The 27,989-nt window shown below is 55.3% G+C and overlaps 2 protein-coding genes across 17 annotated transcripts; one reads left to right on the top strand and one right to left on the bottom strand.

Moving 5' to 3' along the window:
* Positions 1–143: 143 nt before the first annotated feature.
* NTMT1 (N-terminal Xaa-Pro-Lys N-methyltransferase 1) lies at positions 144–12,979 on the bottom strand. 7 transcript variants are annotated; one of them, XM_077851012.1, is made up of 5 exons: positions 8,947–9,109; positions 6,259–6,426; positions 3,225–3,436; positions 2,205–2,457; positions 144–1,054 (listed from the first exon to the last, which is right to left on the bottom strand). In XM_077851012.1, exons 2-5 carry the CDS (start codon positions 6,272–6,274, stop codon positions 798–800), a joined length of 738 nt encoding a protein of 245 aa, XP_077707138.1. In that variant the 5' UTR covers positions 6,275–6,426; positions 8,947–9,109; the 3' UTR covers positions 144–797. The 7 variants fall into 7 exon arrangements, with proteins under 7 accessions (XP_077707138.1, XP_077707140.1, XP_077707139.1 ...); XM_077851014.1 differs by lacking the exons at positions 6,259–6,426; positions 8,947–9,109 and adding an exon at positions 12,957–12,979; XM_077851013.1 differs by lacking the exons at positions 6,259–6,426; positions 8,947–9,109 and adding an exon at positions 9,208–9,347.
* Positions 12,558–19,957, top strand: C16H9orf50 (chromosome 16 C9orf50 homolog). 10 transcript variants are annotated; one of them, XM_077851001.1, is made up of 7 exons: positions 12,565–13,260; positions 13,624–13,813; positions 13,918–14,031; positions 17,165–17,328; positions 18,932–19,100; positions 19,357–19,459; positions 19,751–19,957. In XM_077851001.1, exons 1-7 carry the CDS (start codon positions 12,753–12,755, stop codon positions 19,856–19,858), a joined length of 1,356 nt encoding a protein of 451 aa, XP_077707127.1. In that variant the 5' UTR covers positions 12,565–12,752; the 3' UTR covers positions 19,859–19,957. The 10 variants fall into 10 exon arrangements, with proteins under 10 accessions (XP_077707132.1, XP_077707130.1, XP_077707131.1 ...); XM_077850999.1 differs by having other exon boundaries at positions 12,567–13,260; positions 17,216–17,328; positions 19,288–19,459; XM_077850997.1 differs by having other exon boundaries at positions 12,567–13,260; positions 19,288–19,459.
* Positions 19,958–27,989: the final 8,032 nt, after the last annotated feature.

The raw sequence follows: 27,989 nt of genomic DNA, 5'->3' as shown, positions 1-27,989 counted from the left end.
CCCTCACCCTTCCCCAGCCTCAGATAAAGGCTCCCACTGCAGCCATTAAGAGGTGAGAAGCACTAGGGGACGGCAGCATCTGGTGGGGACAATTAACACAGCACTGCTGTCCCAGTTAAAAAAGAGTACCACTCCACACTGGCTAGGGCCTTCCCATTACAGGATTCACCCTTTTATTTTCTGACTGAAAATGCTCACCGAGGAGGAGCTGCCAGGCCCAGCCAGGAGTGAGGCTGCAGACTTGTAACGATCACATTAGGGACACCAGGGCTCCATCACCACACAGGCCTCAGAAAGCAAACATCCCCAGCAGCTGCAGGAGGTAGCAGGCCTGCCCAGGCTCGCCGTAGCAACAGGGTGACAGTGCCAGCTCCAGGCCCGGCTCCTCTCCTCCCCCCAAGGGAAAAAAGTCCTCTATGACCGAGAGTTCTCTTCCTCTTAAGGCAGCCAGGCCTACAGCTGGAAGGCCAGGTGGTACAAGGGAGATCCAGGGAATCTCCACTTCTGATGGGATCACTGTATTCCCAGTGGGGAGCACCAGGGGCCCTGAAGTCACGCGAGTCTGCACTGCCCAGAGAAGCAGCAGAGCCAGGCTCCAGCCTCACTGCTCCGTTCAGGGGCACCCTTCCTCACTGGGTCCCATTATGTCTTTTGAAAAAGAGTCTAGTGATGGACGGCAGACAGGTATATTTAGCGGTCTTGCTCAACACTCCCAAACCATCGTCATGGAGCCTCTGGGTCTTGCCCGGCTGCCAGTCCCCACCCCACACTGGTCCCTTTTTCCTGCCAGCCCCCGCTCATCTCAGGGCTAAGCTGTAGACGTGGTAGATCTCATCGGGGAGGTTCTCCTGGCGCTCCTGGGCTAGGAGGCTGAGGCCTGCACTGCGGACGATCCTGTGGACCACCTCGAGGTCCCGGCACACACTGCTGTCCACGTCATCCAGGATCACACCCTCCTGGGCCATGTTGTCTTTGATGACAATGATGCCATTGGGGCGTAGGCCCTGCTTGCAGCGCCGCAGGAACTCAGCCAGGTGCTGATCAGTCAGGTGGCCTGGGGACAACAGAGGCTGGGGTCACTAGGGAGGGAGTGGTGCCAAGCACGTATATGTCACTGGCCATACATGGCTCTCCGCCTCCTCTCACTGCCTTACTGAGCTGTCTAAACACACAGGGCCTCCCTGGCTCTCAGCAGTCCAGAGAAGCTTACCAAATCCCATTCCATGTAAGAGGAAGCTGGCTCAGAAGCCACTCACCAGAGAGCAGTCACAAAGTACACAGCTGGGATTTCACCCTGAGTGGACGACTTCTGGGCCCTGCCTGACACCTACGCTCCATGCCAATCCCCCTGCTTTGAGGCCTGGATTAGGGGAACATACCAAACTGTTCCCTTCCCTAATTAGAACTCCAGACAGGCAAAAAAACAAAACAAGAAAAACACCTCCAGATAGGCTTTTAGGGACCACAAAATATAGGGCCAGACCCAGTGTGTCCCCAGCAGGGCTGTGGTATCTGTTATGGAGTATGAAGTGGGTGGCCAAATGCTGGTACGGTGCCCTCCCTCCCTCTCCCCCCCCGCACCTGCTGCCAAGTCAGCAGCCCAGGAAGAGTGCCTTGGGTGTGCTGCTAGGCTAAGTAGGTGCAGGATGGACGGTAAAGCACGGCTTACTCACTGTGAACAGCAGGAGCAGCCAAGGCTTCAATATTTCCTTTAATAAAAAACATTTACTTATAAAAACTCATTTCCAAGTTCTTTGAATGCAGTAAGTTATTGTTCATTTCCACTTTTTCACCAAAAAACTGCACCCAGGGATGCCTGGGTGGCTCAGCGGTTGAGTGTCTGCCTCCAGCTTGGGGCATGATCCTAGAGTTCTGGGACCAGTCCCACATTGGGCTCCCTGCAGCAAGCCTGTTTCTCCCTCTGCCTATGTTTCTACCTCTCTGTGTCTCTCATGAATAAATCTTTAACAAAAAAAAAAAAAAAAAACTGCACCCAAAAGGGTCATAAAAGGTACTGATAAAACATGGAAGGTGTACTTTAAGGGAGTGCCTTCCACAGTCGTGGCGAGCCCTGGGAAGACTAGAGAAACCCCTGCCATCTTGCCTGCTGCAGGTGCCCTGGGGCGGTGGCTTCCAGGACTCCGGGGGGACCACCTCTGTGGCAGGAGGTGTGTGGAAGGTGGAGAGGGCTGGGGAAAGCTCACCTATCACCCACTGGATCCAGATGACATCGTAGGAGTTTGGCTCGGGGCTGAAGTCCTGGAGGCCGCAGCAGAAGTAGTTCCTCACCCTCTTGCCCTCTTCCCCCAGATACGTCTTGGCTTTAACCAGAAAATCTTCTGTCACGTCCACCATGTCTACCACTCCAAAGAGCGGCAGCAGCAGCCTCTTGGTGATCCTGCCTATGCCGGCTCCGCAGTCCAGGGCACAGGAGGTGCCCGTCTTGTTTGGGCCTTCCTAAGAAGCAGAGAAGGCACAGACTCCGTAAGGAAGGCTCAAAAAGCCCGAGGGACCCTGTCCCTAGGAAGGGCTGTTCCTCCCACGCTCCCAGGTCACTCCAGTAGGACCAGGCATGTAGGCTGTGGGGTCGCCAGTGGGCAGGAGCACACCTTGTGCCTGTCCTGGGCCACCTGTCTAAAAAGCCGACTTCCACTTAAAGATGGGTAATTTGAATAGGCGCATTGATCTCCTCTCACTCCCAGAGCCCCGTTAAAACAACAGGATGGAAAAAATTTAAGCAGTGAAAGAATGGAAGACGGAAAGTGGGCAGAGAGGAGCAGAGAATGAGGAGCAAGCACCAGCCTCTGACGCTCACCAGGGGAGGCCACAGCTGGGCACACGCCAGCCTGGCACAGAGGAGGGCAGGGCAGGTGAACAACTAGGAGCCGGCCTTCAGCAGAACAGCCAGCACCCACAGCCCAACAGCCCGCAAACATGGCAAGAGAGTGAATGATTCAATCCAGACAAAACGGAACGGTTAAAGTGAGACTCCGTGCTGGTGCCGGAAACCCTCGCACAGTGACCAGCTCCCATCTGACAACCCTGAGACAGAGGCCCCAGTCACATGCTGCCCCCGCCCCAGCCTTCGAGGCCTGGGTGGTCGACGCCAACAGATAACCAAAAACCCTGCGGTGATCCGTGTGAAAAGTGGCGCCCCGTGCAGAACAGGGAGGGCCACCAGGGCCACATCCTCTGCTCCTGGACAGCACACCAGACCTGCCTACCCTCAAAAACCTCTGCAGGAACTTCCGGGAGCTGCTGATGTCGATGCTGGAGATGTGGCCATACCCCCCGAGCATGCCGTCCACTGTGGGCGGGACTTCCTTCCAGTACGTCTTGGCCTTTGAATAGAACTGTTTCTCATCTTCTATCACCTCACTTGTCATGCTGTCACCAACCGAGTCAGCTCGGGCACCAAACCCAGCAGCAGTGCCTCCTGAACAACAAAAAAAAGCAAATCAGCCAAGTCAAGGGCCCCAGTCTCACCCCACGCTTCACTGGTCATGCAACCCTGTCCAATGCAGAGAGATGTCCAGTGTCCCCAAAACTGCTATTCCTTGGATGACAGTGCTGTCTCTCGTATTCAAGACATTTTGCAAAGTTACCTCTGTATCAGAGGAGAAGACCCAGAGTCCTGGGCTTCTAGTCCTTTCCTTACTATACATGACACCTGACCCGATGGCTTCTAACTCTAGGGTATCGAGAACCCCCAGTCTACACTTGAGGAAAGTGAAGCAGGGAACCCCACCTTCCACAGTGGATGTTCCAGCTGATTGTGGGAGGGGTCTGGGGAGTCTGCATGCCTCCCCTCTCACTCTAGAGCACAGAATGAAGCTCACTGTGGGGTCTGGTCCTTTGTTAAGGTGCCAGGACTCTCTATAGCTCCATGCACACAATGGCAACTGTGCAGGGCTGCAGACAAGTACAAGACATAAGCACAACACACCCCAGAGGAAGTGCTTCCCTGAGGAGTGACGACCATCAGCTAAAACTAAGGATGAGGAAGGGTTCACTAAGCCAACCAGGCAAGCCTGCTCCGGGAAGAAAGGCATGAAAAGCACATAGAGAGCCCCTGCAACTGGAAATACATAGTCAGGGGAGCACATCTGTAGATTAGACTCCTCGCTAAAGAGCAGGGAGCTTAAACTACTCGAGAGTCAAGCAGGGAAGTGACAAGAGATGTGTTTCTGGAACTCAGTTGACAAGCTGTGTGGACTCCAGGGCGAGAGTGAGAGCAGATGCAACAAGAGGGTGTTTGTCAGAACAGGTGGAGAGGCAATGACAAAGCAAGAGCCTGGGCCTGGGAGAGGGGAGGGTTTGGCAGCTCCACACCCAGCCAGCCCAGCCACTCATGCCAGGGAGGGACAGAAGGGTCAGATCTCTACCCTGAGGCATCTGCATGCATCAAAATGGGTCTGCACTGAGCCAAAAGTACTATGGAAACTTAAAGAATGGAGGATTCCTTTCCAAATGGCAGACAGGGGAGCGGCTGAGAGAAGGCAACCTGAGCTAGTCCCTGGAAGACAAGTAATGCTGGGGGGGGGGGGGGGGGGGGGGGAGGGCAGCACAAAGAGACACAGAGGGGGCAGGGCACGTGTGTCATCCACAAGACTGTTGTGATGGCCTGGGCTGACTGGAATGCAGAGGAAGAGGGTTATTATGGGGAGATGAGCTTAGATGGGCAGACTGGTCCTGGGTACAAGAGGCTCCAGCAACAGGCTGGGGGCCATGGGTCTAGCCTGTTGGTAATGGAAAACCAATGAGCTAAGAGTTTCTGAAGGGCCCAAGGTATGCTGGGATATAAGCTTGGGTGGGACCAACTGGCAGAGTGGGAACAGCAGGAGCCACCCTGGCAGTTGGGATAAGGAGCAGCAGCGCTGTAGGAAGATAGCAACAGGGGCACATTCCCATCACAGGCTCTCAGCTCAGGGGTCACATCCCCAAAGGCCCTCCAGGAGCAGCCCAGCGAGAGTGGCTTCCTCCAACACCTCGATCCAATCCCCACATTTTCCTGCCATCAGAATGTATATTTCTATATTACACTGTTTACTTACTGTCTAGCCTCCAGTGGGATGGAAGCTCCAGAGGCATGACCTTGCCTTTTCACCACTGTGTCCCCAGCACTGAGCCCACAGGAGTCCCTCAGTGCACGGGTCACAGGACTCCTGGAAGATGGGGTTAACACAGAAAGCTTCATGTGGAACCCCAGAATAGTGTTCAAAAACAAGTAAAAAACCCCGAGGATGCACGAATGCTTTAAGAGTTTCAAGAGAAGTAATCAGATGGGAAACAGAAAAGTGCCCTAAGGACAAGCATACAGCCCTCAATACATTCTGACTAGAAGGACAGAATTTTCATTGGCCATGTTTGTTACTAGTCCCCAATGCACAACTGTACTCTGAACCTGTCCTAGAAGACAAGGAGCCTTCCAGAAGCGGCAGGCCCAATTCCACCCAACAACTCAGGAATGCTCCTCACTGGTGCAATCTTGCTTCCATCAGGTCAGCCCTTTCTAGGGAACCCAGCTAGCCAGTAGGGGCATCAGGGGAGGGTCCTCCTCCCCAACCCCTGGCTTCTTCCTGAATTTGTATGTTCCTCAGGGACAAGGCCACACACTAGCCCTCTAAGGAATCAGAAGAAAAGCGACAGCATCCACATGCCCTAGCAGGTCCAGTTCTTAGATCTGTGATTGTCACTGTTTCCGTCCTCTGGAGCCCTTCTGCTGTGTGGAGAGTCCTTCAATCCCCTTCAGATTCTTTTTTTTTTTTTTTGTGCCCCTTCAGATTCTTGAATCAGCTCTCAGATTGATGCTCTAGCTTCTTCGTTCAGGTACAAGAGTCTGGGACTGCAGTGAAGGCAAGTTCCAACTACTGTGTCACTCGAAGAGCCCTTTGGGGTAACAGGCTGGGGGGCCCTGGTTCTAAATATAGCATCCCCTCACCCTGGCTCACCGCCATGTCCCACACCAGTGTCCTAGCACCCGAGGCTATTCCTCCACCCCCTAGAGAGAAAGTGGCACACAGCTCAACAGGAATGAACTTCCGCTCCAGCCCTGAGTCACATGGTAAGCCAGAGAACTAGAAACCTGCCGACACCCAGAAATGCCAGCTGTGGTAGAATGAAGATCACTGTACTTCCCGGACAGCTGACAGGAAAGAGGGCCACCAGCCTGAATGTCACCACAAAGCTCAGTCTGGGGCTGCCCAGCCCCCATCAACAGGACCCACAGCCACCATGTCACAGCCTCTCCACCATTACCCAGGACAGATGGCATCAAAGCCAGCTCTTCCACAGCATGCCAGCAGAGCTCCTACTCAGCACTCAGACGGGAGCTCGGCAACACCAACTCCGTCCCCATCACTGCCCGCCAGTCTTGGCAAACTGCTGGTTTTGTCTTCATATCTGTCTCCACCAGCCTGGGAGCTCCTTAGAAAAACAGTGGCAATATCCTGAGATGCATCACTGTTATTTCTCTCGTATCCCATGTAGCATACAGGCATTCAACAAAAAATTCAATCCCCACTAAATGAACAGAATAAATGTGGGCCCACTCACCTGGCTGTACTCTCTTTGCCTGTCTGCCTTCCCTTCCAAGGAAGCAAGCTTCTTGGGGACAGGGACAGGACCTCATACCCCATTAGCCCAGCACCTGATACAAGGTGGGGGTTTGCTAATTGTTGAAGGATTCAAAGAATGAGCTTTCTGTGGTTACATTCTCCACTTCTGAAAAAGTCTTATAAAAATCCAACCATTCAAAACTGGTAACATTGAAAGCATTACCGACAATGTAATTTTTTGCTTTACCAAAAGCCTTACAACATGATTTCTTTAAATGTCAAGGTCCTCTGAATAATCTAATTTACAAGAACTCCACTTACAGGCAGATTCTAGGAACAAGCCAGGGGAGGAACATCCAGGATGGGAAATGGCAAGTATAATTTTGACATTTGTTCCAACAGCTGATTAATTAGTAAACATGACTCCTTGGGGCCCTGTCTACACTTTATCTCCCAGTGTCCAGATCAGAGTGGGAAAGAGGACCCTAGGAGTCCAAGGGAACAGTGGGGTTGTCAGTCAAATAGCAGTAAGTCCTCCTTTACTCTGCCCAGGTTGTGGTGAGGAGCTATGTGGCTGCAGGGGTGGGAAAAGGCCTGGACACAATCTGGCTTTGTGTGCATCCTCAGCTAGCTTGGATGGGAAGAGAAGCCTTTTGTTCACAGTGGACTATGCTCTTCAGCAGGTAGAACGTGTTGTCCATCATTCATGGTCATGCAGCCACCTCCTCTTTCCCTCCAAGGTGTTTAGGCAGCCGCCCCAGCTACTACTTCTCCCAGGGTCCATGGAAAAAAATGGTGTTTGAACTGTCACCATCAGTGCTTTGGGGAGGCATCACATCCTCCTCATTTACCAGCCTCTAAGAAAAAACCTGGAAGCAACAGGAGGCAAGAGCCTGCTTGACATTACTTCCTCCCTCTTGCAGCCTACTGGACAGGGCCTGTTCTCCCTGGATCTGTGACAGCAGCTGGACATATGGGAATGGCAAGGTGCTCTATGAAAAAGAAAGGGAAGGAGGAAGTAAACAAGACGAAAAAAGGCGAGACGGAGGAGGAGAGATGGGGTGTTTGAAACCAAACTAAGGCTCTGGTAGAGTCAAATGAACCACATCTGAATCCTGGCTCTGCTTTTCTCTGGCTGTCTAATCTCAGATAAGACACCTAACTTCAGTTAAGTTTATCTATAAAATGGAAACAGCAATGTTGACTTTACAGAAACGCTGTGACAATCGTCACAGGTCGGTGTGAAAGCATCCAGTGATCTGTACAGTGGCAGGTACATATTATCTCAAGTTCAGAAATCTCTGTCAAATGAAATTCTCATCAATTCTCTCTGCCAATTGTAGAGATCAAATGGGAAAAATGCAGTGATGTGCCCTATGAACTGTAGAGTGCTGGCAACACCTAAGGGATCACTACTGTTATGCTGGGGGGTCGGTCCAGCAGACAAACAGCTCTGCAAACCTGCAGGGGAGGGGAGTGAGCTTCCCATCTGTTCCAGCACAGAAACAGTGCAGAGATTCTGGAGATGCTACCTCTGTGACCCTATGGCTTCTGGGCCCCACCAACGCATTCCGCATGTACCTCCAACCCTCCCCCAGGCCCCAGCTGACCCACAGAAAGCCATTCCACTAAAGGGGTGTTGTGCCTTAACACAGACACACACAGGAAACCAAGAACAGCGAAGGAGGGAATTCAGACCCCTAACACAGTCAAGGGCCCCATCCCCCAGGGGATCATCCTCTCTCTCTGGGCCATCATTCTACACATTCAGACCTTGTACAAGACCGACCCGCCCCACTGCCAGGGCCTCTGACACCGGCTGTTTCTATCCCAGAGAGATCCCGCTGTTGATGGGCAGCAGAGCCTGGGCCTCTGGTTCCATCTGGCAGCCCCTGGGCAAACAGGCTGACCTTGGCTCCAAGGGCTCTCGCGGGGAGCTGCCTTCTGAGTGGCACCAGTGGGGAGCTGGAACGGGAGCTGGGTCCAAGGTGAAATACGATAGCGACTCCCATGCAACGGGCACTACTGTGCCCGGCTCTGACCTGAGCATTTTACTGAATCCTGACACCTCCCCTCCGAGTGCGTGCTCTCCTTAATCCCCGTTTCTCACAGGGGAAACTGAGGCTCAGATGGGAAAGGGCCTAGCTACGGTCCCCGGACGCACCCCCGGGGGAGTGCCCCGTCCAGGGTCCGGCCGCCTCGACCTTCCTCCCCCACCCGCCGCCACCGGTGGCCCAGGTCCGACCACCCCGGAGCCCGCACGTGGGGCTCGGGCAGCTCGCGCCGGGTCACGTGACGAGCCGGGGCCTCAGGGCGCCGAGGCAGTTGGGGACCGGGGCCTCCCCTCCCCCGGCGGCCACGGCTCCCCGCTCCGCCGCGCGCTACTCACCCCGGGCGGGGGCTCCCGGGACCCGGGAGAAGAGGACGGGAAAGAGGATGCGGAAGACGGCGGCGGCGGCGGCGGCGAAGACCCCACAAGCCCACCACCAGCTCCGACAGACCGCGGACAAACGCGACACCTCGCGGCGCGCGCTGCCTTTGTCCCCACACGTCACTTCCGGGAGCCCGGGGCGGGGCCGCCGCTAGCCCCGCCCCCCGGCCGGTTCGCCCCGCCCCGCGGCCGGTTCGCCCCGCCCCGCGGGCTGCTGACCTCAGTTGACTTCTGGGTCCGTGCAGGACCTCTCGGGCCTGGAGCCTCCGCGCCGCGCCTCTCCTGCCTCCAGCACGCGCACCAGTGCGGTTAGAGGCTGAAGGCTGGACTTTTGAAAGCGAACGTTCTGTAGGTTTCCACTGGGTAAAAAGAGGCGGGGTGGGGGGGAGGAGGTGCCTTATTACCCAAATTGCACCCGTAATAATTTGCATTAAAAAAAATATGCGGGATCCCTGGGTGGCGCAGCGGTTTGGCGCCTGCCTTTGGCCCAGGGCGTGATCCTGGAGACCCGGGATCGAATCCCACGTCAGGCTCCCGGTGCGTGGAGCCTGCTTCTCCCTCTGCCTGTGTCTCTGCCTCTCTCCTCTCTCTCTCTGTGTGCCTATCATAAATAAATAAAAAAAATTGTTTAAAAAAAAAAAAAATATGCATGGGGATCCCTGGGTGGCTCCGCTGTTTAGCGCTTGCCTTTGGCCCAGGGCGTGATCCTGGAGTCCCAGGACTAGTCCCCCATCGGGCTCCCGGCATGGAGCCTGCTTCTCCCTCTGCCCGTGTCTCTGCCTCTCTCTCTCTGTGTCTCTCATGGATAAATAAATAAAATCTTTTTTAAAAATAAAAAATAAAAACATACAGATCAAAGGAAGGAAGGAAAGAAGGAAAGAACAGAGAAAGAAAGGAAGATATCCTTGACAGTGCCAAGGGGCTGTTAGCCCAAATACACAGAACTAGTTCTTGAAGTTTCCATTCCAAAAAACCTGCCCTCCCATAGGCTCCTCCCATATATAGAAATTTTGGAGGAGTCCCTGAAACAACCTTGATGGAATGTGAGTTTGCAGGTGGGTAGGCCTTGTGAACCTCTCCAAGCCTCAGTCTCCTCTTCTGCCAGTGTTCAATGTGTAGGATAGCCCAGGTCCAACCTTCAGCCCTGTGCCTGCAGGGGGCTCTCAGTAAATAGTATTTATCATTAGTTCATTTTTCCCAAACTGATGCTCTGGTCTTAGATTTACAGTGCCTTCCTCTGGGCTTTGCACACAGGAGGTTCTTTAAAAGTGTGTTTGCTCGCACACCTGGGTGGTTTAGTTGGTTAACCGTCTGCCTTTGCTCAGGTCATAACAGGGTCCTAGGATTGAGTCCCACATCCGGCTTCCTGCTTCCTGCTTAGTAGGGAGTCTGCTTCTCCCTCTTCCCCTTCCCCCTGTTCATGCTTTTTCTCACACACATTCACTCTCTCACAAATAAATCAATAAAATCTTTTTTAAAAAGTGTTTAACGAAGTGAAAGCTATGGGAGGGGGAGCTGCTGACTGCTGTGGAGTCCTCCAAATCCGTTTATGTATATATTATATGGCATCCTCTCCAGAGTACTCCAGGTCAGACTTGGTTTCCCTGACCTGGGCCCCTGTCCTAAGCTTCATTTTCCATATGTTAAAGAGAAGGGGATAAATCCTAAGCAATCTCAAATGCTAGGTGCATCTATAATTTTCCTTTGGGGGCAGCTCTGAGCCCGGCTCTTTTAGGGGTGCCTAAAAATCCACCCCCACCTTTTTTTTTTTTTTTTTTTCCTGTCAATGGATGAGAAAGTCCCTTCCCTACACCTGGTCTCTGAGGCCTTTCCAGATCTGGACAGCTCCAACCTCAAAGCCTCTTGCATCACTGAATTCCCAAGCCTTGCACACAGTAGTTGGTCAAGAAATGTTTGCAGCATGCCAAGGGCTGGAGGGCTCTTTAGAAATCATCTAGTTAGTGAGGTGCTCCTCATCCATTTTCTAAAAACTCATGTGCTCTTAGAATAAATATAAAAAAGGTTCACCTTCCCCACTCAATATTCCAATTTCCTGAGGAGGTATGCCCTTCCATCCCATTGAGTATTTGCAGAAAATGGGAATACATCAGCTATGATGCCTCCTCCAGGCTGACTTACAAAATTGTAAAATGATATCATTCCAGTGAAATTGCTGGTCCAAACAATCCTCCCCCACTCATGTTTCACAGAATAAGCTTCTCCCCTGCCCTTCCTAGTCAAGAGTCACAGATGGGGCCCAACAGTCTGTTTTACTATGGAGCCCTGAGAACAGACAGACTTTCCAGCATTACACAGCAAACAGAAGCAGAGCCTGGATCTGAAATTGGTGCTCTTCATTTCCAGGCCTACTATATTCTTACTGCCCAGGATTCTGGTTGAAATTGTACTTCCAGAGCTGCCCAGCTCAAACTTGACCCACCTGGGCCTCCCAGATCCAGAGAGGGAAGTGGAACCCTGAGCCCTCTGCCCCTGGCTTGGGCCTGGCTGCCCTGGTCAGGAGTTCCACCAACTCCCTTGTGAATATAGCCTTGGCTTCCTGAGCACAAAGCCCCACCTTCTGTCTTCAGGCCCAAAAGCCCACTGTTCCTCACATGGCCTTGGGTGAGGGGCAGATCACAATGACCCTGAACAGGCCCTTGAGGCAGCAGGGAGGGTGCAGCAGAGAGACCAGGCTGGGAAGATGGGATCTCCCAAGGACCAGCCCACCGATTAGGGGGCTCTAAACTCAAGGGACCTTCTCTGGACCCACTAGAAGCCCCACTAAGGTAAGTGTAACACCAGGAGCCAGCTCAGAGATAACAATCTGGGAGGAGAGTGTGGTAGGGAGGCAGCAGGCTCTAAGACACCCCCCCCCCCCCCCGTGTCAAAAGCTGGGAGCAAGTGTAGGACTCTGTCTCCCAAAGGGCAAGTTTGTTAAAAATATGTGTCTTGGAGCGCCTGGCTGGCTCAGCCAGTAGAGCTTGTGACTCTTGATCTCTGGGTTGTGAGTTCGAGCCCCACATTGGAGGTAGAGATTACTTAAAAATAAAATCTTAAAGAAAAAATATGTATCTTGGCTCCAAACCTATTGAATCAGAATCTGAGGCATCTGTACTCTCAACAAGCTCTCCGCCCAAGGGGCCCTAACGGCCCAGCAGGACTGGGCAACTGCTAGGCAGGTGTCTCCTTTCAAACCTGGTTCCAGGTTTCCTAATTCCCGGTGGAGTGCTAATAGATAGCATAATAGACCTTGAACACTCCAGTGTGCTTAGTCACAGAGGAGCAGGTGCTCTGTTATCCCCATTCTACAGATAAAGGCATGAGAGAAGTGAATCAATTGGCTTGTCCAAGGTTGCAAAGCTAATAAGTAGTGGAACTGAGACGAAATCCTAAATAACAATTTTAAAGTAATTATAACAACAATAGTAGCAGCTAGCTTTAATTGAGCATGCACAAAGTGCCTGGCACTATTCTATGCCATTTACACGTGCTCACTCACCTAAACGTCACAGCAACTCAGAAAGGCATGTACTCTGACGTGACCATTTTGCAGGTGAGGAAACAGAGGCTGGGCAAGCTCTGGCCTGAAGCCACTGGCGGCCAGAAGAGAGACAGTGGCGTTACCCCCTAACCACAAGTCCCTCCCCACCCCGGGCACTATGGCTTGGTGGCTGGCCTATGCCCTCCTCTCCACTTCATACGGCACCCCCCGCCCCCCCCCCCCCTGGCGTGAGGATGCCCTGAGCTGAGCGCAGGGCCAGACAATGCCCAGGCGTCTCCCCAACCCCGGGGCCCAGCAGATGGCGTTCAAGGGGCTCCCCGGCGACCGCGCTCGCGGAAGGGGAGGCCCGCTGCTGCCCAGCCTGCCCCTGCCGCAGCTCCGCAAGGTCTCGGGCGCGGGGGTCCCCGACAGCTGGAGGGCCTCGGGGGTAGGCGGCGGCGGGTGGTGGCCGAGCGGGTCCTCGTACCCGGAGATGGGCGTGGGCGTCAGGAGCCCCTCGCTGCGCCTGCCAGCCCTGCCCACCGCGGCCCAGCGGGCGGCGCAGAACCGGACAAAGCTGAGGTCACTCCTGCTGCCGCCCCCGCTCCTGGCCAGGGCGCCCCGGGAACCCGCGCCCCCGCGCGCCAGGCCGGGGGAGAGCGAGGATCCCTGGCGGGGCGCGGCCTGGGAGGCCCCGGATTCGCTGCGCGGTCTCCTAGGAGAGCTCCTCCCCAGCAGGGTCCGCGAGTTCCTGCACCAGCGGCGGGCAGAGCGCGCAGGGCCGCCGCCGGGTGAGGCCCCGCCCGGGTCGGCCCCGGGGGCGGGGCGGGGGCGGGGCGGGGCGGGGGCGGGGCGGAGTCATTTCCGGAGCGAATGGAGCTACTACTGCTAGCGGAGTCCGCCCGCCGAAGTCCTGCCGACCACCCCTGGAGGGCGGGTCTCCCATTGCCCCCCCCTTTTTTTTTAAGATTTTATTTATTTATTCATGAGAGACAATGAGAGAGAGACAGAGACACAGGCAGAGGGAGAAGCAGGCTCCATGCAGGGAGCCCGATGTGGGACTCCATCCCGGATCCCGGGATCACGCCCGGAGCCAAAGGCAGACACTCAACCGCTGAGCTACCCAGGTGTCCCCCATTGCCCCTTTTGTACAGTTGAGGAAACCGAGGCCCAAGGCCATATAACTAGGGAGAGCCTCGTAAGGACCGTCCCCAAGCAAAGGCTCATGGCTATCTCCACCTCCTCCTGGCTAGCATCCTCAGCATCACGACCCAAAAGGAGTGTGTCAGAGCAATGCCACAATTCTCCCCAGTGTCCCCACTGTTCTTTCCTTCCAGACCTGAGGTAAGTATCCATTACCTGCTGATGGGGACAGGGTTGCTGACAATGATCCGAAGGTGGGGAGGACCCTGACCACTCATGCCAGGTGTGGCTTGTTTATCTTCAAGGGGCCAGTCATCGTACTTCCAGGATAGTCTTAAGAAGATTTTGCTCCATCAGATACCTGCCGCGGGGACCCTGAGGAAAGATCGTTCACAATTCACCCTCAAGAAAGGCAACCAGTGAGTTACAGGAGCCTGGCGGTAGGGGGTGGGGAAAAGGAGCATTCCTTCTTTTCTTTCCTATTGTCTTTTGCCCATGAATTTACCTATCTGTCCACCTATACATCCATCTATGTGTCCATCCACGAATCAGGTCTTCTGCCAAATCCATAATCCGTCCATGCATCCACCCAGAGATCTATCCCAGAGCAGGTCTCCTCCCAACCTATCCAAGGATTATCCATCAACATCTATGAATCCATCCACCCATTTATTCATCAGGCCTCTACCAACATATTCATAATCCATCCATGAATCCATTCAGATATTCCTGCTCCCATTCACCTATCCATCTTTGCATACAGCTTCTCTGCGAACCAGGTGTTATACAATGCATCCATGAATCTCTCTCCACCCACGCACCCATCCATCCATCTATCCATCCATTCATCCATCTAGCCAGTCATCTTTCTATCCACAAACTCTACGGTTCTATCCATCCCTGAATCCAATGATTAGTCACCTACAAATCCTTCCATGCACTTGTAAATCCAGGGTACTGTCCATCTATAATCTTGTCATGAAGCCATCTACGAGTCCACATACCCATATACAGAAGCATTCATCCACTTATCCATACATCTACCCATCCCTCTAACATCCAGTCCTATTCAGACCTTTTCATTAACTCATTCATGAGTCCATCCATCCATCCACCCACCTAATCTTCCATCCTTTTACTCATCCCACCATCAATTCGTCCATTTCTTCCTCTAGCTTTTATTAGGTTTTGCTACGTGTCAAATGTTGGGGGAAATAAGATAAGGAATGGAGGTAGAAGAGCCTGGGCAGTATAGCTTACCTGGATCTCAATGCCATAGCTCTAATGGAGGAAAAGAATGTAGGAAAAAAAAAAAAAAAAAAAACCTCCTCCAGCATAAACAGGCTTAAACAGAGGTGAAAGGTGAAGAGCATTGCCCATGAGTTTAAAGAGCAAGGAAAGTAAATGCACTACATACATGCCATCCCTTCTCCTTTTGGACCCATGGCTGACAGTATTATTTGACCCCAGCATTTTTCCCCCACTGGGCCTCAAACCCTTCCTGACACAGTGTTCCAGGCAGACGCTACCAGTGGATCAGAATAGGTGCCAGAAGTGAAACACATTTGCCAACCCAGGAACTTTAAATCAATCACCCCAAAGAAACACACTACTTCTCCTAAGACATAATAAGTACAAGTATGGAACTCATTATCTCAAATATGACAAACAGCAGGGATGGACATAATCACAGTGTTTCACATTTAAGAGCTAATACTTGAGCACTTCATGGTGTGTGAGATTGTCTGGTAGGCCCTACAGGGGACACTGGGGTGCCCTGGAATGGGCTCCAGAAGCCTTTGACAGGAGAAGCTGAGACTTCAGTCCTCTGGGCAAAGCCAGGATGCACCTGGGTCTGGCCCTGAGGCTAGCACAGACTGGGCCTTGATAAGCAGGCAACTATCGGATCACTAAGTAGGTCCCAACACCTGTAGCCGTCTCCTGTCTGCCTGGCTCTTTAGTGGGCTGATGAAAGCATCCTTTACGTGTCCACACAGACATAAAGAAGTAGTCAGGGGGATCCCTGGGTGGCGCAGCGGTTTAGCGCCTGCCTTTGGCCCAGGGCGCGATCCTGGAGACCCGGGATCGAGTCCCACGTCGGGCTCCCTGCATGGAGCCTGCTTCTCCCTCTGCCTGTGTCTCTGCCTCTCTCTCTCTCTCTCTCTCTGTGTGACTATCATAAATAAATTAAAAAAAAATTAAAAAAAAGAAGTAGTCAAATAAATGGATGTAGATACATCAATATGTGTGTCCTTAAGGTGGAACGTGACATTTCTGAATAACAGAGCCACAGATGGATCAAGCAGGCCCTCCTGCAGGCTTGCCCTTGAGGCTAAAATTAATAAATGTAACAACAACAGAATGCCCTTTATTGAGTGCAGGCCCCATGCCAGGCCTTGTACTAGACGCCTCCCATAAGTTATTTGATACTTTCCAAACTCTTAGAAGGAGGCTATTATTATATTGCTCTACAATATATAATACATAATTTAAAGAGGAAAACTGCAAAATGGAGACCTGATTGTGGTCTGCCCAAGCTCATGTGCCTGAGAAAGGGCATAACTGAGACTAATGATTATAAAAACAGTTTGAGGGGCACCTGGGTGGCTCAGTGGTTGAGCGTCTGCCTTCGGCTCAGGTCGCGAACCCGAGGTCCTGGGATCAACTCCCACATCGGGTTCCCTGCAGGGATCCTGCTTCTCCCTCTGCCTATGTCTCTGCCTCTTTCTCTGTGTCTCTCATGAATAAATAAAGTAAAACCTTAAAAAAAAAAAAAAGAGCAATTAGAAGTTAGAAATGATTACTCTGGGCACCACACATCCAGGTGGAGTGCTTTGCCATCCGTTTCATCTCACCACCCCATGTGGTGGGCACAATGATGAGCCCCATTTTACAGATAAAGAAACTGATGCTTCAAAGAGTTAGGCTGGAAACCCAGGATGACTTGACTCTCAACTTCCTCTCTTTCTTCTCTCTGCTGAATTGCTTGATATATAAGCATGCCGGCTCTGGAACTAAGATTCAGATCTTGGCTCAAAAATAACAAAAAATCGGGATCCCTGGGTGGCGCAGTGGTTTGGCGCCTGCCTTTGGCCCAGGGCGCGATCCTGGAGACCCGGGATCGAATCCCACATTGGCCTCCCAGTGCATGGAGCCTGCTTCTCCCTCTGCCCGTGTCTCTGCCTCTCTCTCTCTCTCTCTCTCTGTGACTATCATAAATAAATAAAAAAAAATAACAAAAAATCTTGGCTCTACCTTTTACGAGCTGCATGACCTTGGGCAAGTTGTAAAACATCTCTGTGCCACAGTTTACTCATCTGCAAAATGGGGAGAATAATCATACTTCCCAGAGCTGTGTGGGTTTGGTGGGCTGATGCATGTGACAGGCCTGATCCACCTCCTTGGCAGGCAAAGCGTTCCCTGAAAAGGCCAGGTATTGTGGTTGTCAGGATACACAGCGAGCTCTGGTTGAGTGGATGTGTGCTGTTGGGGTGGAATGTGGGGCTGGGGGCTCCGACCCTGGCCCTCCCTTGCCCTTCTCACCTCTCCCAGCAGGTCCCACAATATACAGGCTCCTAAGCTCAAGACTGTGCTCACCCACAGCTCCTCAGGGGAAGGCTCAGGGCGGTGCAGGCGGTTTTGCCCCTTCCGAGTGCGATTTGCTGATGAAACCCTGCGGGACACAGCACTCCGCTACTGGGAGCGCAACTGTGCAGGTAGGCAGACAGGATGGGGAGCGCCAGGACTCCAGAAAGTTCCAGCTTGGAGCCCAGAGAGCAGAGGCTATGGCCCTGGGAGTAAGGGCCGGCCTGCAAAGGCCAGGAATCCACTGACGCTGCCGAGAAGGCTTCTCCAGAGAGTGTCAGGAGGACCTCGAAGACCGAGTAGAGTGTCTGAGGTCCTGCAGAGGTGTCTGAATATGGGTGGCACCAGAGAGCAGCCACAGTGCAGGAAACAATGGCTACCCAGGCTTGGTCACCGCTGCAGGACTTCTTGCTGCCAGGGGTTCTCAGGAAGTGCCATATCTGCCCACCTTGGAACAGGTGGCACCCATGGCCTCCCGACCCCTGTCTGGCCCCTTCCATGGCTTACAGGGGCTGAAGAAGGTGGCAAAGGCACTTAAAGCACCTTCTGCCCATATCCATGAAGGTATTGCCCAGAAAGGTCTAGAAGACCTGGCTGAGGAGTTGCCCAGAGAGGCTGGCTGGCTGAGGAGTTGCCCAGAAAGGTCTAGAAGATCCAATCTTCTCTCTGGGGAAGGCCAGAAAAGAAGCTAGGAACCACCAGACCTGGGTTTGGGAATAGAAGTTTGCTCTCAACAATTTGGGAATGGATGTGATGGTGTCTGCTTTGGCACGGTTTTCAGTGTTTTCTGAAAAGGGTGTCAAGAGGCAGATGGGAAGAATCCGTGTCCTTGCTCTGGTATAACCTTTACCAATCCTCCTCCCACCCCTTTCTCCATCAGCCCGGCCTCTTCACTTCTCAGGATATAGCAGCCCCAGGGCCTCCAAGAGCTTCCATCTATTTATTGACCACCTCCTGTGTGCAGTTTCAGGAAACGGCTGCTCCAAAGCCTAGCTGTGGGTAAAGCCCTAAAATCCAGGACCTTCACTGACTCAGGAGGGACCCTACCCAGGCCCCTTAAGGTCATAGGAAGTTGGAAATAAAAGCTGCAGTTTTGTCTAACTTCTTGTTTAATGGGGAAGCCAAAGCCCAGAGAGCAGGTGACACGGCGGCCGAGAAGAGAAGCCAGAGTGTCCCCAGACAAACACTGGAGAAAGTTTCAGGCCAATGGCAGTTAGCTGACACAGGAGAAGCTTCTTTGTCCGCCGTGGCCACGGGAGCTGTGGTCACGTCCCAGGGCACCAGAGCGGGGCCCAGCTGACTGCTTCCCAGCCCTTTCCATCCTGAGGCAGCCATTGGGGAATTTGGGGTCCCTGACCAGCCAGAAGGGCAGCTATTGGGCAAGAAAGACTCTCAGCCCTTCCACCCCTGCAGGAGGCTCGGCATTGTCTCTGGGTTTCCACGGTGGCGTGACTGGCCTTCCCATTATGGGAAAGAAGGCCCATCTGGGGCTGCAGCAGGAGGGGGTATGGTGTGTGTGGGGGCACAGTTTGGGTCATAAAGGCAGAAACAGTCACGCAAGATAGTTTTAAAACCTAAGCCTTCTCTGGAGGCAGCCAGACGGCACTGGGGAGCCTCGGGTTGCCATGGAGACAGGGTTCTGCCCAGCCTTGCCTGCCAGAGAGGGAGGAGGGGAGAGTGGGGGTGCCAGAGCCCCGCCAGGTAGAGATCTCACTGGAGCCCTCTCTCCTCCAGTCCGGCAGAGCAACATCGAGAATGGGATAGCCACCCGATCATCGACATCAGAACAGGTGTCCGGGAGTGTCGGGAGATGGCTGGAGAGTTTGCCCAAAGCCCTAAGCCCCAGGGCCCAGGAGGAGGCCATGGCCAGCGTCTCGTTGTTCTGCTGGGAGTGCCCCGGCCTGTGAGGCTTCGGGGAAGGGGACAGGACTCCTACGCATTGCCAGGGCGCCCTCTCCTCACCCTGTCGACTACCCCACCCAGTGGCGGGCAGGCTAAGGGTCGGGGCCCTTGAGGGCCCTGCCAGCCATGGGTGGACCTGGAACTCAGAGTCCATGCAACTCACAGGCTCCTGTCCCCACCCTCCCCAGGCCCACCCAGGAGCCACAGAGTCACCTGTCTGAGGATGCCTTCATGAACAGCCTGCCCTTCATCCCCAGGGCCAGCACACAGAGGCAGCAAGGTGACCTCAAAACCTTGCTGGACACCGACCACACTCTGGAGCCAGTGGGCAAATCGCCCTGCTCCTGGAGCCAGAAGCTGGTGAGCACCTGCTGGCAGCCAACCACCCAGAGCACTCCTGCCCAGGGGGTGGCTGGGGTACCGAGTGAAGCCTCCCTGCATGTGGCTGAGGGCTGGGGTCTCGAGCTGAGCTGGGTTCAGATTCCCAGCTCCATACTTGCAGGTGCTGGGGGCTTTTTGCATTTGTTTCCTCATCTGTACGTTGGGGCTGACTCCAGTGCCCACCCCTTTGGACTGGGGGTATAGAATCCCCCTGGGATCTCCTGCCCAGAGGCCCCTGGAGCGTCCAGTCAGTCCTCCTTGTCTCTCTAGGAATCCTTCCTGCCCAGCTTGGTGCTGCACACAATCCTGAAGCGAGGCCGCCCTAAGGGCTACCGGCTGCTCCTGCCCTCCACGAAGTCACAGCAGGCTCCTGGGTGAATGGCTACTGGAGCTCCAGCCCATGTGTGGACACGGGCCAGGGGGTGAGGAGAGGCCTCTCTTGCCCCACAAATAAACATGCATTTCAAGTGGCTGGGACCTGCTATGTCTCACCCTACAAGTTGCTGGGCTCCAAGGCTCCTGGACCTAGGAGAAGGAGAGGACAAAGTCATGGCTGAGATGAGGCTGAGGGGTGGGGGCAAGGCATCCTCATGGGGCCAGGGCTTGTTCCAGGTGAACCCCTCTTCTGGAAGGCAAGAGGCCTTCCACACACACTTCAAACCTGGGACCAAGCCTCTGTCAACCCAGATCAACCCACACCTGAAACAGACACCTGCCCTGAGGCCCCGCCAGCTTCCATCTTTGACTGGAACCAAAGGCCACTTGCTGACCTCCACCATGGGATGAGGGTGTCCAGACTCCAAAGGAGTGGACAAACCTTTGTCTTCCGCATTGCATTCCCCAGGCCAGGTTCACACCATCTGGTCCCTGGAGGGCAAGCATCCTGGGTGGGTGGGTGGGTGGGTACCAGATGTTGCTTTCCTAGTGGTGGGGGGAGGAGGCATGGGCAGTGTTCAAAATCACATCGAGTGGTGGCAAAGGACCAGGTGGGTTGATCTGACCGCTGCACTGGCCTCCCGGGCAAAGTTGAAGCCTCCTGTCCTCCCCTGTGTCCAAGCGGCCGGGCCCCAACCTCTCGCCAAGCCCAAGATCCAGGTCTTTATCGCCACCTCCTGGCCAGTGAGGAAACAGCCACGGAATCCACACCCAGGCGCCCCGCAGAAAGGATAGGTAGCGGGGTGCTGGGCTGGGGGCCGGCGGTGGGGATTTAGGGCCAGGAGGGTAGTGGATGGGGAGGATTTGCATGCAACTCACAGGCAGGGGTGCCCTGCCTCCAGAAGAAAGGTCACAGATCTAGGCGGTTTGGAGAAACCCTGCGGGGGATGGGATGGGGGCAACGCTTCAACTCCCCTTCCCTGGGCACTGGATGAGGCTTCCCTGCCTGGGATGACGCCCTTGCACCCTCCTTCCTGGGCTTTCACGACACCCCCACCCCGCCCTAGGATTTCCATTTCTCCGAGAGCTTGCGGGCCTCAGAGGAGGCCTGATTCTGCCGCGCACCCTCCTCCGTGACCTTGCGCCGCCCACCTCCCCCCGCCCCCCGTCTCCGAGCCTCAGTTTCTCCCCAAGGGCCGCGGCGGGCCCTCCCCCGGCTGCCCGCTGCAGGGCCGCGCCGCGCCCACGCGGGGGCAGTGTTGGCCTGGCTTTGGCGCCGCCCGGCGCGGCCGAAACTTCGCAGCCTCCGGCTCCGGGTCGGAAACTTTTCCCCTCGCGCCGCGCCCGCGTCTCCCGCCCGCGCCGCGCCGCCTTCCACCTGCCCCGGGTTCGCCGCTGGCCCGGGCCCCCCCTTCTCTCGCTGCTTTTTGTTGCTATTGAGCCAAAAATTGCTAGGCTTGCAGCGGCGCTGCGGGCGACCAGGCTGGAAGTCGAGGCCCGCGTAGAGCTCCCGGGGGCGGGGGCGCCGGGACCTGAGCCCGCGGCGTCCGGGGCGGGGAGGGGCGCCCTGTCGCGCCCCGCACCCCGGGCCCGCCCCGCCCCGCCCCGCCCCGCCTCCCTGCGGCCCCGGTGCCCTTCCCGACCCGGTCCCCGCAGAGCGCTCGGGCTTCTGCTTTCCCCTCGGACCGGCCGGCTCTGCTCCCCTCTCCCTCCCCCTCCCCCTCCCCCTCCCCCTCCCCCTCCCCCTCTCCCTCCCCCTCCTCCTCCCCTCCCCCCCCCCCACGACGGGGATTCCGTGTCCAGGGGCCTCGAGCCTCCCATCCCGCCCCTCACAGCGCGCCCAGACGGGGACCCCGGCCACAGCCCCCCGCAGGCCCAGGCCGCAGAGACCCCGCACACCCACACGCACACACGGGCCACAGCACACTCAGGCGGCCCCTCCCTGCGGCCGGCCCCACAGGCCCCACATGCGCGGCTGCGTTCCTTGCTTGGGTCCCACCTGCCTCTGGGCGACATCGAACGGGAAGGGAGCACGCGGGGGGGGGGGGGGGGGGGCTGCATGGGGATGGGGGCACCCAGGGTCCTGGGGTGCACAGTAGGGTCCCCTTCACTGGGACACTTCCACTCAGGGCTGGCCACCTGGGATCCAGGCAGCCTCATGTCTGGAAGGACCCAGAAAGCGGCCGTGGTGGCTTCTGTTCTCCTGTCACCCCGGACCCACCCGTGGTGGCTTCTGTTCTCCTGTCACCCCGGACCCACCCGTAGGAGGGTGCAGCATGGCAATTGTATCCCTGCCCCCATTCATCCCAGTCCTCCCAGTTCCGGTCTGCCATCTCCCCTGGAATAATCACCCCCCCAGGTCCCATGCCATCCCCGCACCAGTGACCCTGTCCTGGGCCCTGTGCAGACCTGGGCCAGGCCGGGTGGGGCCTGGGTCTAGCTGGTGGGTGGCAGACTGGGAGGAATGACTCTACCCAGGGCAGAAGGCAGTGATGGAGAGGCAGGAAAATCCCTGCTCCTTTCCCCTGAATGCTCCCTCCCTCCCTGGTTGGAGCCCTCCGCCCTGTGAGAGCATCTCCTGAGCACCATTTGCTGATAAGGACTCCAAGGCCCAGAGAGGTTAGGGGGTCCTGCTCCGGCTGGCACAGGCGTGGGAGCTGGAGCTGAGGCGAGGCCCTCAGCTGTCCTACCCCAGCGCCCCGCCTCCAGCTCTTCTCTCGAGCTACTCAGTACAACCATTCCTGGTGGGGGTGGGGGAGGGGAACCAAGGCCCAGAGAGGCTAAGCTGGGGGCCAAGGTCACACAGACTAAGTGTTGGCCAGGAGACTGACCCCAACATGCAACTCCCCGTGTCAACCGCTGAAAGCCTTGCCATGTGGGCTCCCTCTCCTCAAACCCCAAAATGGGGTGATCTGGAGGACCGTCCCTTCCTGGGTATCTATACTCTAGCACAAGGAGCACCAGGGTGAACCGAGCAAGGTCAGGGGAAGAGAGAGATTTGTTCAGAGCAGATGGAATTTGGGGAGGATGTGAAGACAAGATAAGCCTAAGTGCAATGCAAGAGCCCAAGCCCCCCCCAACCCCCCCAGCCCCCCCCCCCAACAGAGGCAGGGAGCCTCAAGATTTCCCAAGGGAATGGAGCAGGAAAGGCAGTGCTGGGGGCACCCAGAGAGGGGCTCTGTAGCCATGGGGAGCCACTGAAGATGGGAACTGCAGGTGGAGCTCTGGGGACACGAGCTGCCCCATGGACTCCCACTTTCATTGTGCAGTTTGTTGAGCACCTACCGTGTGCCACACACATGCTGGGCCCTGGGCACACAGCAGGCACCCGCATGACTGACTCTGCTCTCAGGAGGTCACAGTCTGGGGTCTGGTGTAGGATGTGGACTCAAATGGGTGATTCCAGGATGGAGTGGCAAGTGCGAGGGTGGGAAGCCTGGGGATTTGGGGGCACAGAGTGGGGGACCTGAGCCATTGCGCAGGGCAGGGGGTGGACACTGGGACTCTCCAGGGCCATGAGGTGGGGGCGTGATGAGACCTGGACAGAGGACAGAAGCCAGGATGGGGGGTGCGGTGACTGCCACAGTCTCTGCAGCCAGGCTGGTGCCACAGTTCCCAACACGGGCAGGGGGCTGGGGCCAGGGGCTCAGGAGGGCTGTTGCCTGGACAGAGGGAAAGGCCAGCGTCCCCCAGCCCAGAGGGGCTGCCCACTGCTCCTCCCAGTCCCTCTGCCTTTGTCTGCCATTATCTAAATCCCCCTCCCCAACATTTCTGCCTCTTTGGGTCCCTTTGTCATTCTCTTCTAAATATGTCCTAAGTGACAGATGGTCTGCATCTTCCAGGGGACCCTGGTGAAGGCCTTCAGAGGCCTCCACGGAGACAGTGCACGCTGCCACCTCCAGGCAGCCCCGTGTAAGCCTCAGCGTCCCCTATAAACAGCCTCAGGAAGCAGGGGCGACTGGTGGTCAGCCGCTGGTGGTCATTGTGCCACTGGGACCCATGGGAACCAGTTTTGGGTGCCAGGCAGAGTCCACCCCAGAAGCAGGGATTTGACCCACCAGGTTGGGCTCTGGAACCCTCCTGAACGGTGGCACTTGGACCCCAAGAGCAGCAACCAGGAGCAGCTTGCCTGCCATCTCCCATCACGAGGCACAGGGGACCACTAATGACTCACTCACCAGGGTTTCCTTGGTTTATTGTCTGCACCTGGCAGCTCTGGGGACTGCGGTGACACCCCCAAGTGCCCAGGGAGCCCCCCACTGGGCTCTGGGCAGACTTCCAGCTCTCCTGGCTGCAGAGCCAGCAAACCCCCCAAAGAATCTTCTACAGGAACCTGCTGGCTCAGGTACTTCATAGGCACCCTGAGGACCCAGTCTGTGTCCCCCAGGGGAGGATGCCTCCCCAGGTCGGCTCACAGGTGACTTCCACCAGCCACAGGCTTTCTGTAATATTAACCAGGGCGAGCAGGAGTCCACAGGAGCTTAGAGTGCAGCCAGGAATCACCGAGGAGTAACAATGGACATGACTGAACCGGTGCCATGTGCAGATGGGGTCTAAAGACTGCCAGTTTTAGAACTGACTTCTCCACGAAGGAGGGCACAACTCTGTGATGAAGGAGGCACCACCCCTAGCCCAATATGCCCTATAAAGAAACCAGGGCACAGAGGGTAAGTCACTTTCCCAGGGTCACACAGCTAAGCCCCAGAGAAGAAACCAGTGGTAAGTGCTGTGATGGGGACAAGCACAGTCAGGTGTGCCGGGAGCACAGGGGCAGATGCCTCCTCTGAGGCTGAGCTTTCCTCCTCCTGGAAGCTGGCTCAGGTTTCCTCCAGCCAAGAGGGCAGGGCTGTAGCCAATGTACACAGGCTGGCCGTGGCTGGCAAACTTTGCCATTCCTCTGCTCTACTGCTCTACTGCTCCTTCCTTCCTTCCTTCCTTCACAGGACACATTAATTGAGCATCTACTGTGTACCAGACTCTGTCCTGAGTTCTCTGAATAGGGAGCCCATGTCTTGGTGAGGGAGATACAGATGGGGCTGGCTTCACAGAGGTATGGCCCCTGCAGGAGAATACGCCAGGCTTATCGGTCTTCTAGTGTCCTCTTGAAATTCTCAATTTTTTAAAAGACTTTATTTATTTTAGAGAGAGAGAGAGAGAGAGAGAATACAAGAGGGGGGAGGGTCAGGGGGAGAAGCAGACACTCCCCCTAAGTGGGGAGCGCAATGCAGGACTCCATCTGGGGACCTGAGCAGAAGACAGATGCTCAACGGACTGAGACACCCAGGTGCCCAATTCTCAATCAATTTTAAACAAGGGGCCTTGTGTTTTCATTTTGCTCTGGGCCCTGGCAAATTGTGTGGCTGGTCCTGGACACAGATACTAATCGGCACAAATGGTGTATGGGGGGCCCACAGACTGCCTGGGAGAAGGGGGTTGGAGACACTTGCAGGTGGACTGGCCTGAAGGCAAGGCCCTGTCTGGCTTGTTTGAAGGCTTGTGAGGAGTTCCAGCTGGTTGGGCCAAGAGACAAGAGACCAGACTGAGGACAGGGGAGCAGATCCCAGGAGATGACATCAAAGAATGGGCTTTGCTGTCACCCCAAATCCCTGTCATGGGTCCCTGGATCCCCCAGAGCAGCTCCTGGGAGTTGGGTCAGCATCAGGCAGGAGTCGGGACCATCAAACCTCCAAAAGGACTTAAAAAAAATCCACCTGCATGTCTGTACTAGATAATGTCCATGTGTGGCACGGCATTGGCAGACACAAGCCCCAAGCCCCTCCCAGCCCCCCCCCCCCACCTGGCCATGGTCCCTCCCACTTGGTAACCCCATTTCCTGGGCACCTTCCAGAGGTATTCTGTGCACATACAAGGAAGTACAGACATGCCTATATTTTAAAAGATTTATTTATTTGGTTGAGAGAGAGGGCACAATCGAGGGTAGGGAGGGGCAGAGGGCGAGGGAGAGAAGGAATCCCAAGCAGACTTCACACTGAGGATGGAGCCTGATGGGGGGCTCGATCTCCTGACCCCCCAGAGATTACAACCTGAGCCCAAACCAAGAGTCTGACACCCAACTGACTCTGCCACCCAGGCGCCCCAACATGCCCATATATTTATTCTGTAATATCAACTGTATGTACATTCTGTATGGTACATGCTAGTTTATTTTATTTTTTTAACTTTAAAAAAGATATTATTTATTTATTCATGAGAGACAGAGAGAGAGAGGCAGAGACATGGACAGAGGGAGAAGAAGGCTCCATGCAGTGAGCCTGATGTGGGACTCGATCCCGGGACCCCGGGATCATGCCCTGAGCCAAAGGCAGACACTCAACCGCTAAGCCACCCAGGCATCTCACTATTTAACACCTAATATGCTCGCATTTCCCAATCCGAGATCTCATAGAAGGATCTTTCAAGATCATTCAATTTTATAGATGGAGAAAGTGGGACCGAGTGTCACACAGTAAGTGTGGGTGTTCTGGTCACCCATGCTTGGGAGCTGGCCTTGGCCATACACCCAGGCCTCCCCCACAGCTACTCTCCTGTCCTCATTGCAAGGATTGCCATGAAGGGGGTGCTGTGTCATTCCCATTTCTACAAGGTTCCGAGACCATCTTGGGGTCACACAGCCCAACCCAGATCAGAATCCTTAAAGCCACACTGCCTCCTAGGAGCAGGTTCCTGCTCCCCAGGGCGGCACTGCCAGGTACCATATACTCACAGCCTCCCTGATATCAGCCAGACAGGGAAGCCCCTCACTTCAGCAGGTAAGAATTGGGCAAAGGACCCTTGTAACCCGACAGAGCGACCAGAATAGAGCTGGTGGGAGTTCCAGCAAGGCCTGGAGGGTGAGGCTGGGCAGGATGGCCTGCTGGGAGGTAAGGCAAATGAGGATGCCTGGCCTCCTAGGCCCCAGCACGAGGGCCTGTCCCTGTCGTCAGGGAGGACTGGCATCACTGGCTTAGTGTGCCTGGGGCTGTGATTCAGCATTTGGGTTCCAAGAGTTATTTTTATTGTGTTTTGTTTATTCAAAGCTTGCCTTTGAAGTCTGTTTTTGAGCCTCCCCATCCTGGAGAAAGGAGCTGGTTTGGGTACAATGTGCAGTGTTTTCTCAGCCTTAAAAATAATTCCTCTGGAGTTAGGGGCTCAGTGTCCCTGCGCACACATGGCCCCCCATGTGTGGGTGCCAGTGGGGTTCTGCAGGACAGCTGAAGACCCACCTGCCCGGGCTGACAGGCAACAGGCAGCCCCTCAAATGTTGCGTGAAAATGGACCCTCCTGGCACGGGGGAGGCTGTCAATGCTGCCTCAAGGTTGCTCAGCTTTTGAGGGGGTCATGAGACTTTGTGATGAAAGCTAAGGACCTTCTCGATTCCGAAAAAACATACCTGCACACAAAGCTTTGTAGTTAATTCAGGAGCTTCTAGAACCTTCTGAGACCCCCTCCCTTCAGTTTAGAGCCTTTTCCTGAAGGAATCTTATTGTCAGCCTTTTAGTAGCTAACATAGAGCACGTACTCTATTTCAAGGGCTATGCTATGGGGTTTCTCAGATTAACTCATTACCTCCACATAATTGGGGCACAGAGAGAGGTTGGGTCACTCACCCAAGGTCACACAGATCACAAGTGGCTGAGCCAGGATTTAGGCCCAGCCAGTCTGGTCCAGTCTGCACTCCTAACCTAACATCTGCAGATGCGTGCTCACACACACACACACACACACACACACACACACACACACGGTGCCGGACAGCTGTGGGTGAGGCCCCGAGAGAGACCGGGGTGCAGAGTCCCAGGTTAGGTGCCCAGGCTTGGTGTCTGGCTGAGCAGGGTGACTGGGGTCCAGACCTCTGTGAGGATCAGATGAGGGCCTGGGGCCAGCACAGCCCCCCACCCCCTCGGCGGAGATGCTGTTCCACCAGGGAAGGAAGGGACAGTGTGGGTCCCAAGAGCAGACGCATCATGGCAGTGACTGCTACCCAGCATGGGCCTCTCCTTCCCTTCCTTCTCTCTCCTTCCTCTCTGCCCCTCTTCCTCCCTCTCCCTCCTTCCCCCTTCCCCACCCAGGGACAAAGATAAGACTTGCCCCCACCCCACCCCACTCATCAGCAGTTGGGCATCCTATGGTCCAA

This window comes from Canis aureus, chromosome 16 (genome assembly GCF_053574225.1).
Source record: "Canis aureus isolate CA01 chromosome 16, VMU_Caureus_v.1.0, whole genome shotgun sequence".
Taxonomy (NCBI): Eukaryota; Metazoa; Chordata; class Mammalia; order Carnivora; family Canidae; genus Canis; species Canis aureus.
The sequence above is the reverse complement of the archived record's forward strand: the minus strand, read 5'-3'. Positions and strand labels throughout refer to the sequence as shown.

What these genes read in the sequence shown, in the direction of transcription:
- C16H9orf50 (XM_077850997.1), top strand. Translation starts at nt 12,753, where the DNA reads ATGCCCAGGCGTCTCCCCAACCCCGGGGCCCAGCAGATGGCGTTCAAG. An exon ending in TCTTTCCTTCCAGACCTGAG is followed by an intron (nt 13,814 to 13,917) that starts GTAAGTATCCAT and finishes TTTATCTTCAAG; the next exon opens with GGGCCAGTCATCGTACTTCC. An exon ending in GCTCCTGGAGCCAGAAGCTG is followed by an intron (nt 19,460 to 19,750) that starts GTGAGCACCTGC and finishes TTGTCTCTCTAG; the next exon opens with GAATCCTTCCTGCCCAGCTT.
- NTMT1 (XM_077851011.1), bottom strand. Translation starts at nt 5,091, where the DNA reads ATGCCTCTGGAGCTTCCATCCCACTGGAGGCTAGACA. An exon ending in TCCTGCAGAGGTTTTTGAGG is followed by an intron (nt 2,458 to 3,224) that starts GTAGGCAGGTCT and finishes TCTGCTTCTTAG; the next exon opens with GAAGGCCCAAACAAGACGGG. An exon ending in CTGGATCCAGTGGGTGATAG is followed by an intron (nt 1,055 to 2,204) that starts GTGAGCTTTCCC and finishes TGTTGTCCCCAG; the next exon opens with GCCACCTGACTGATCAGCAC.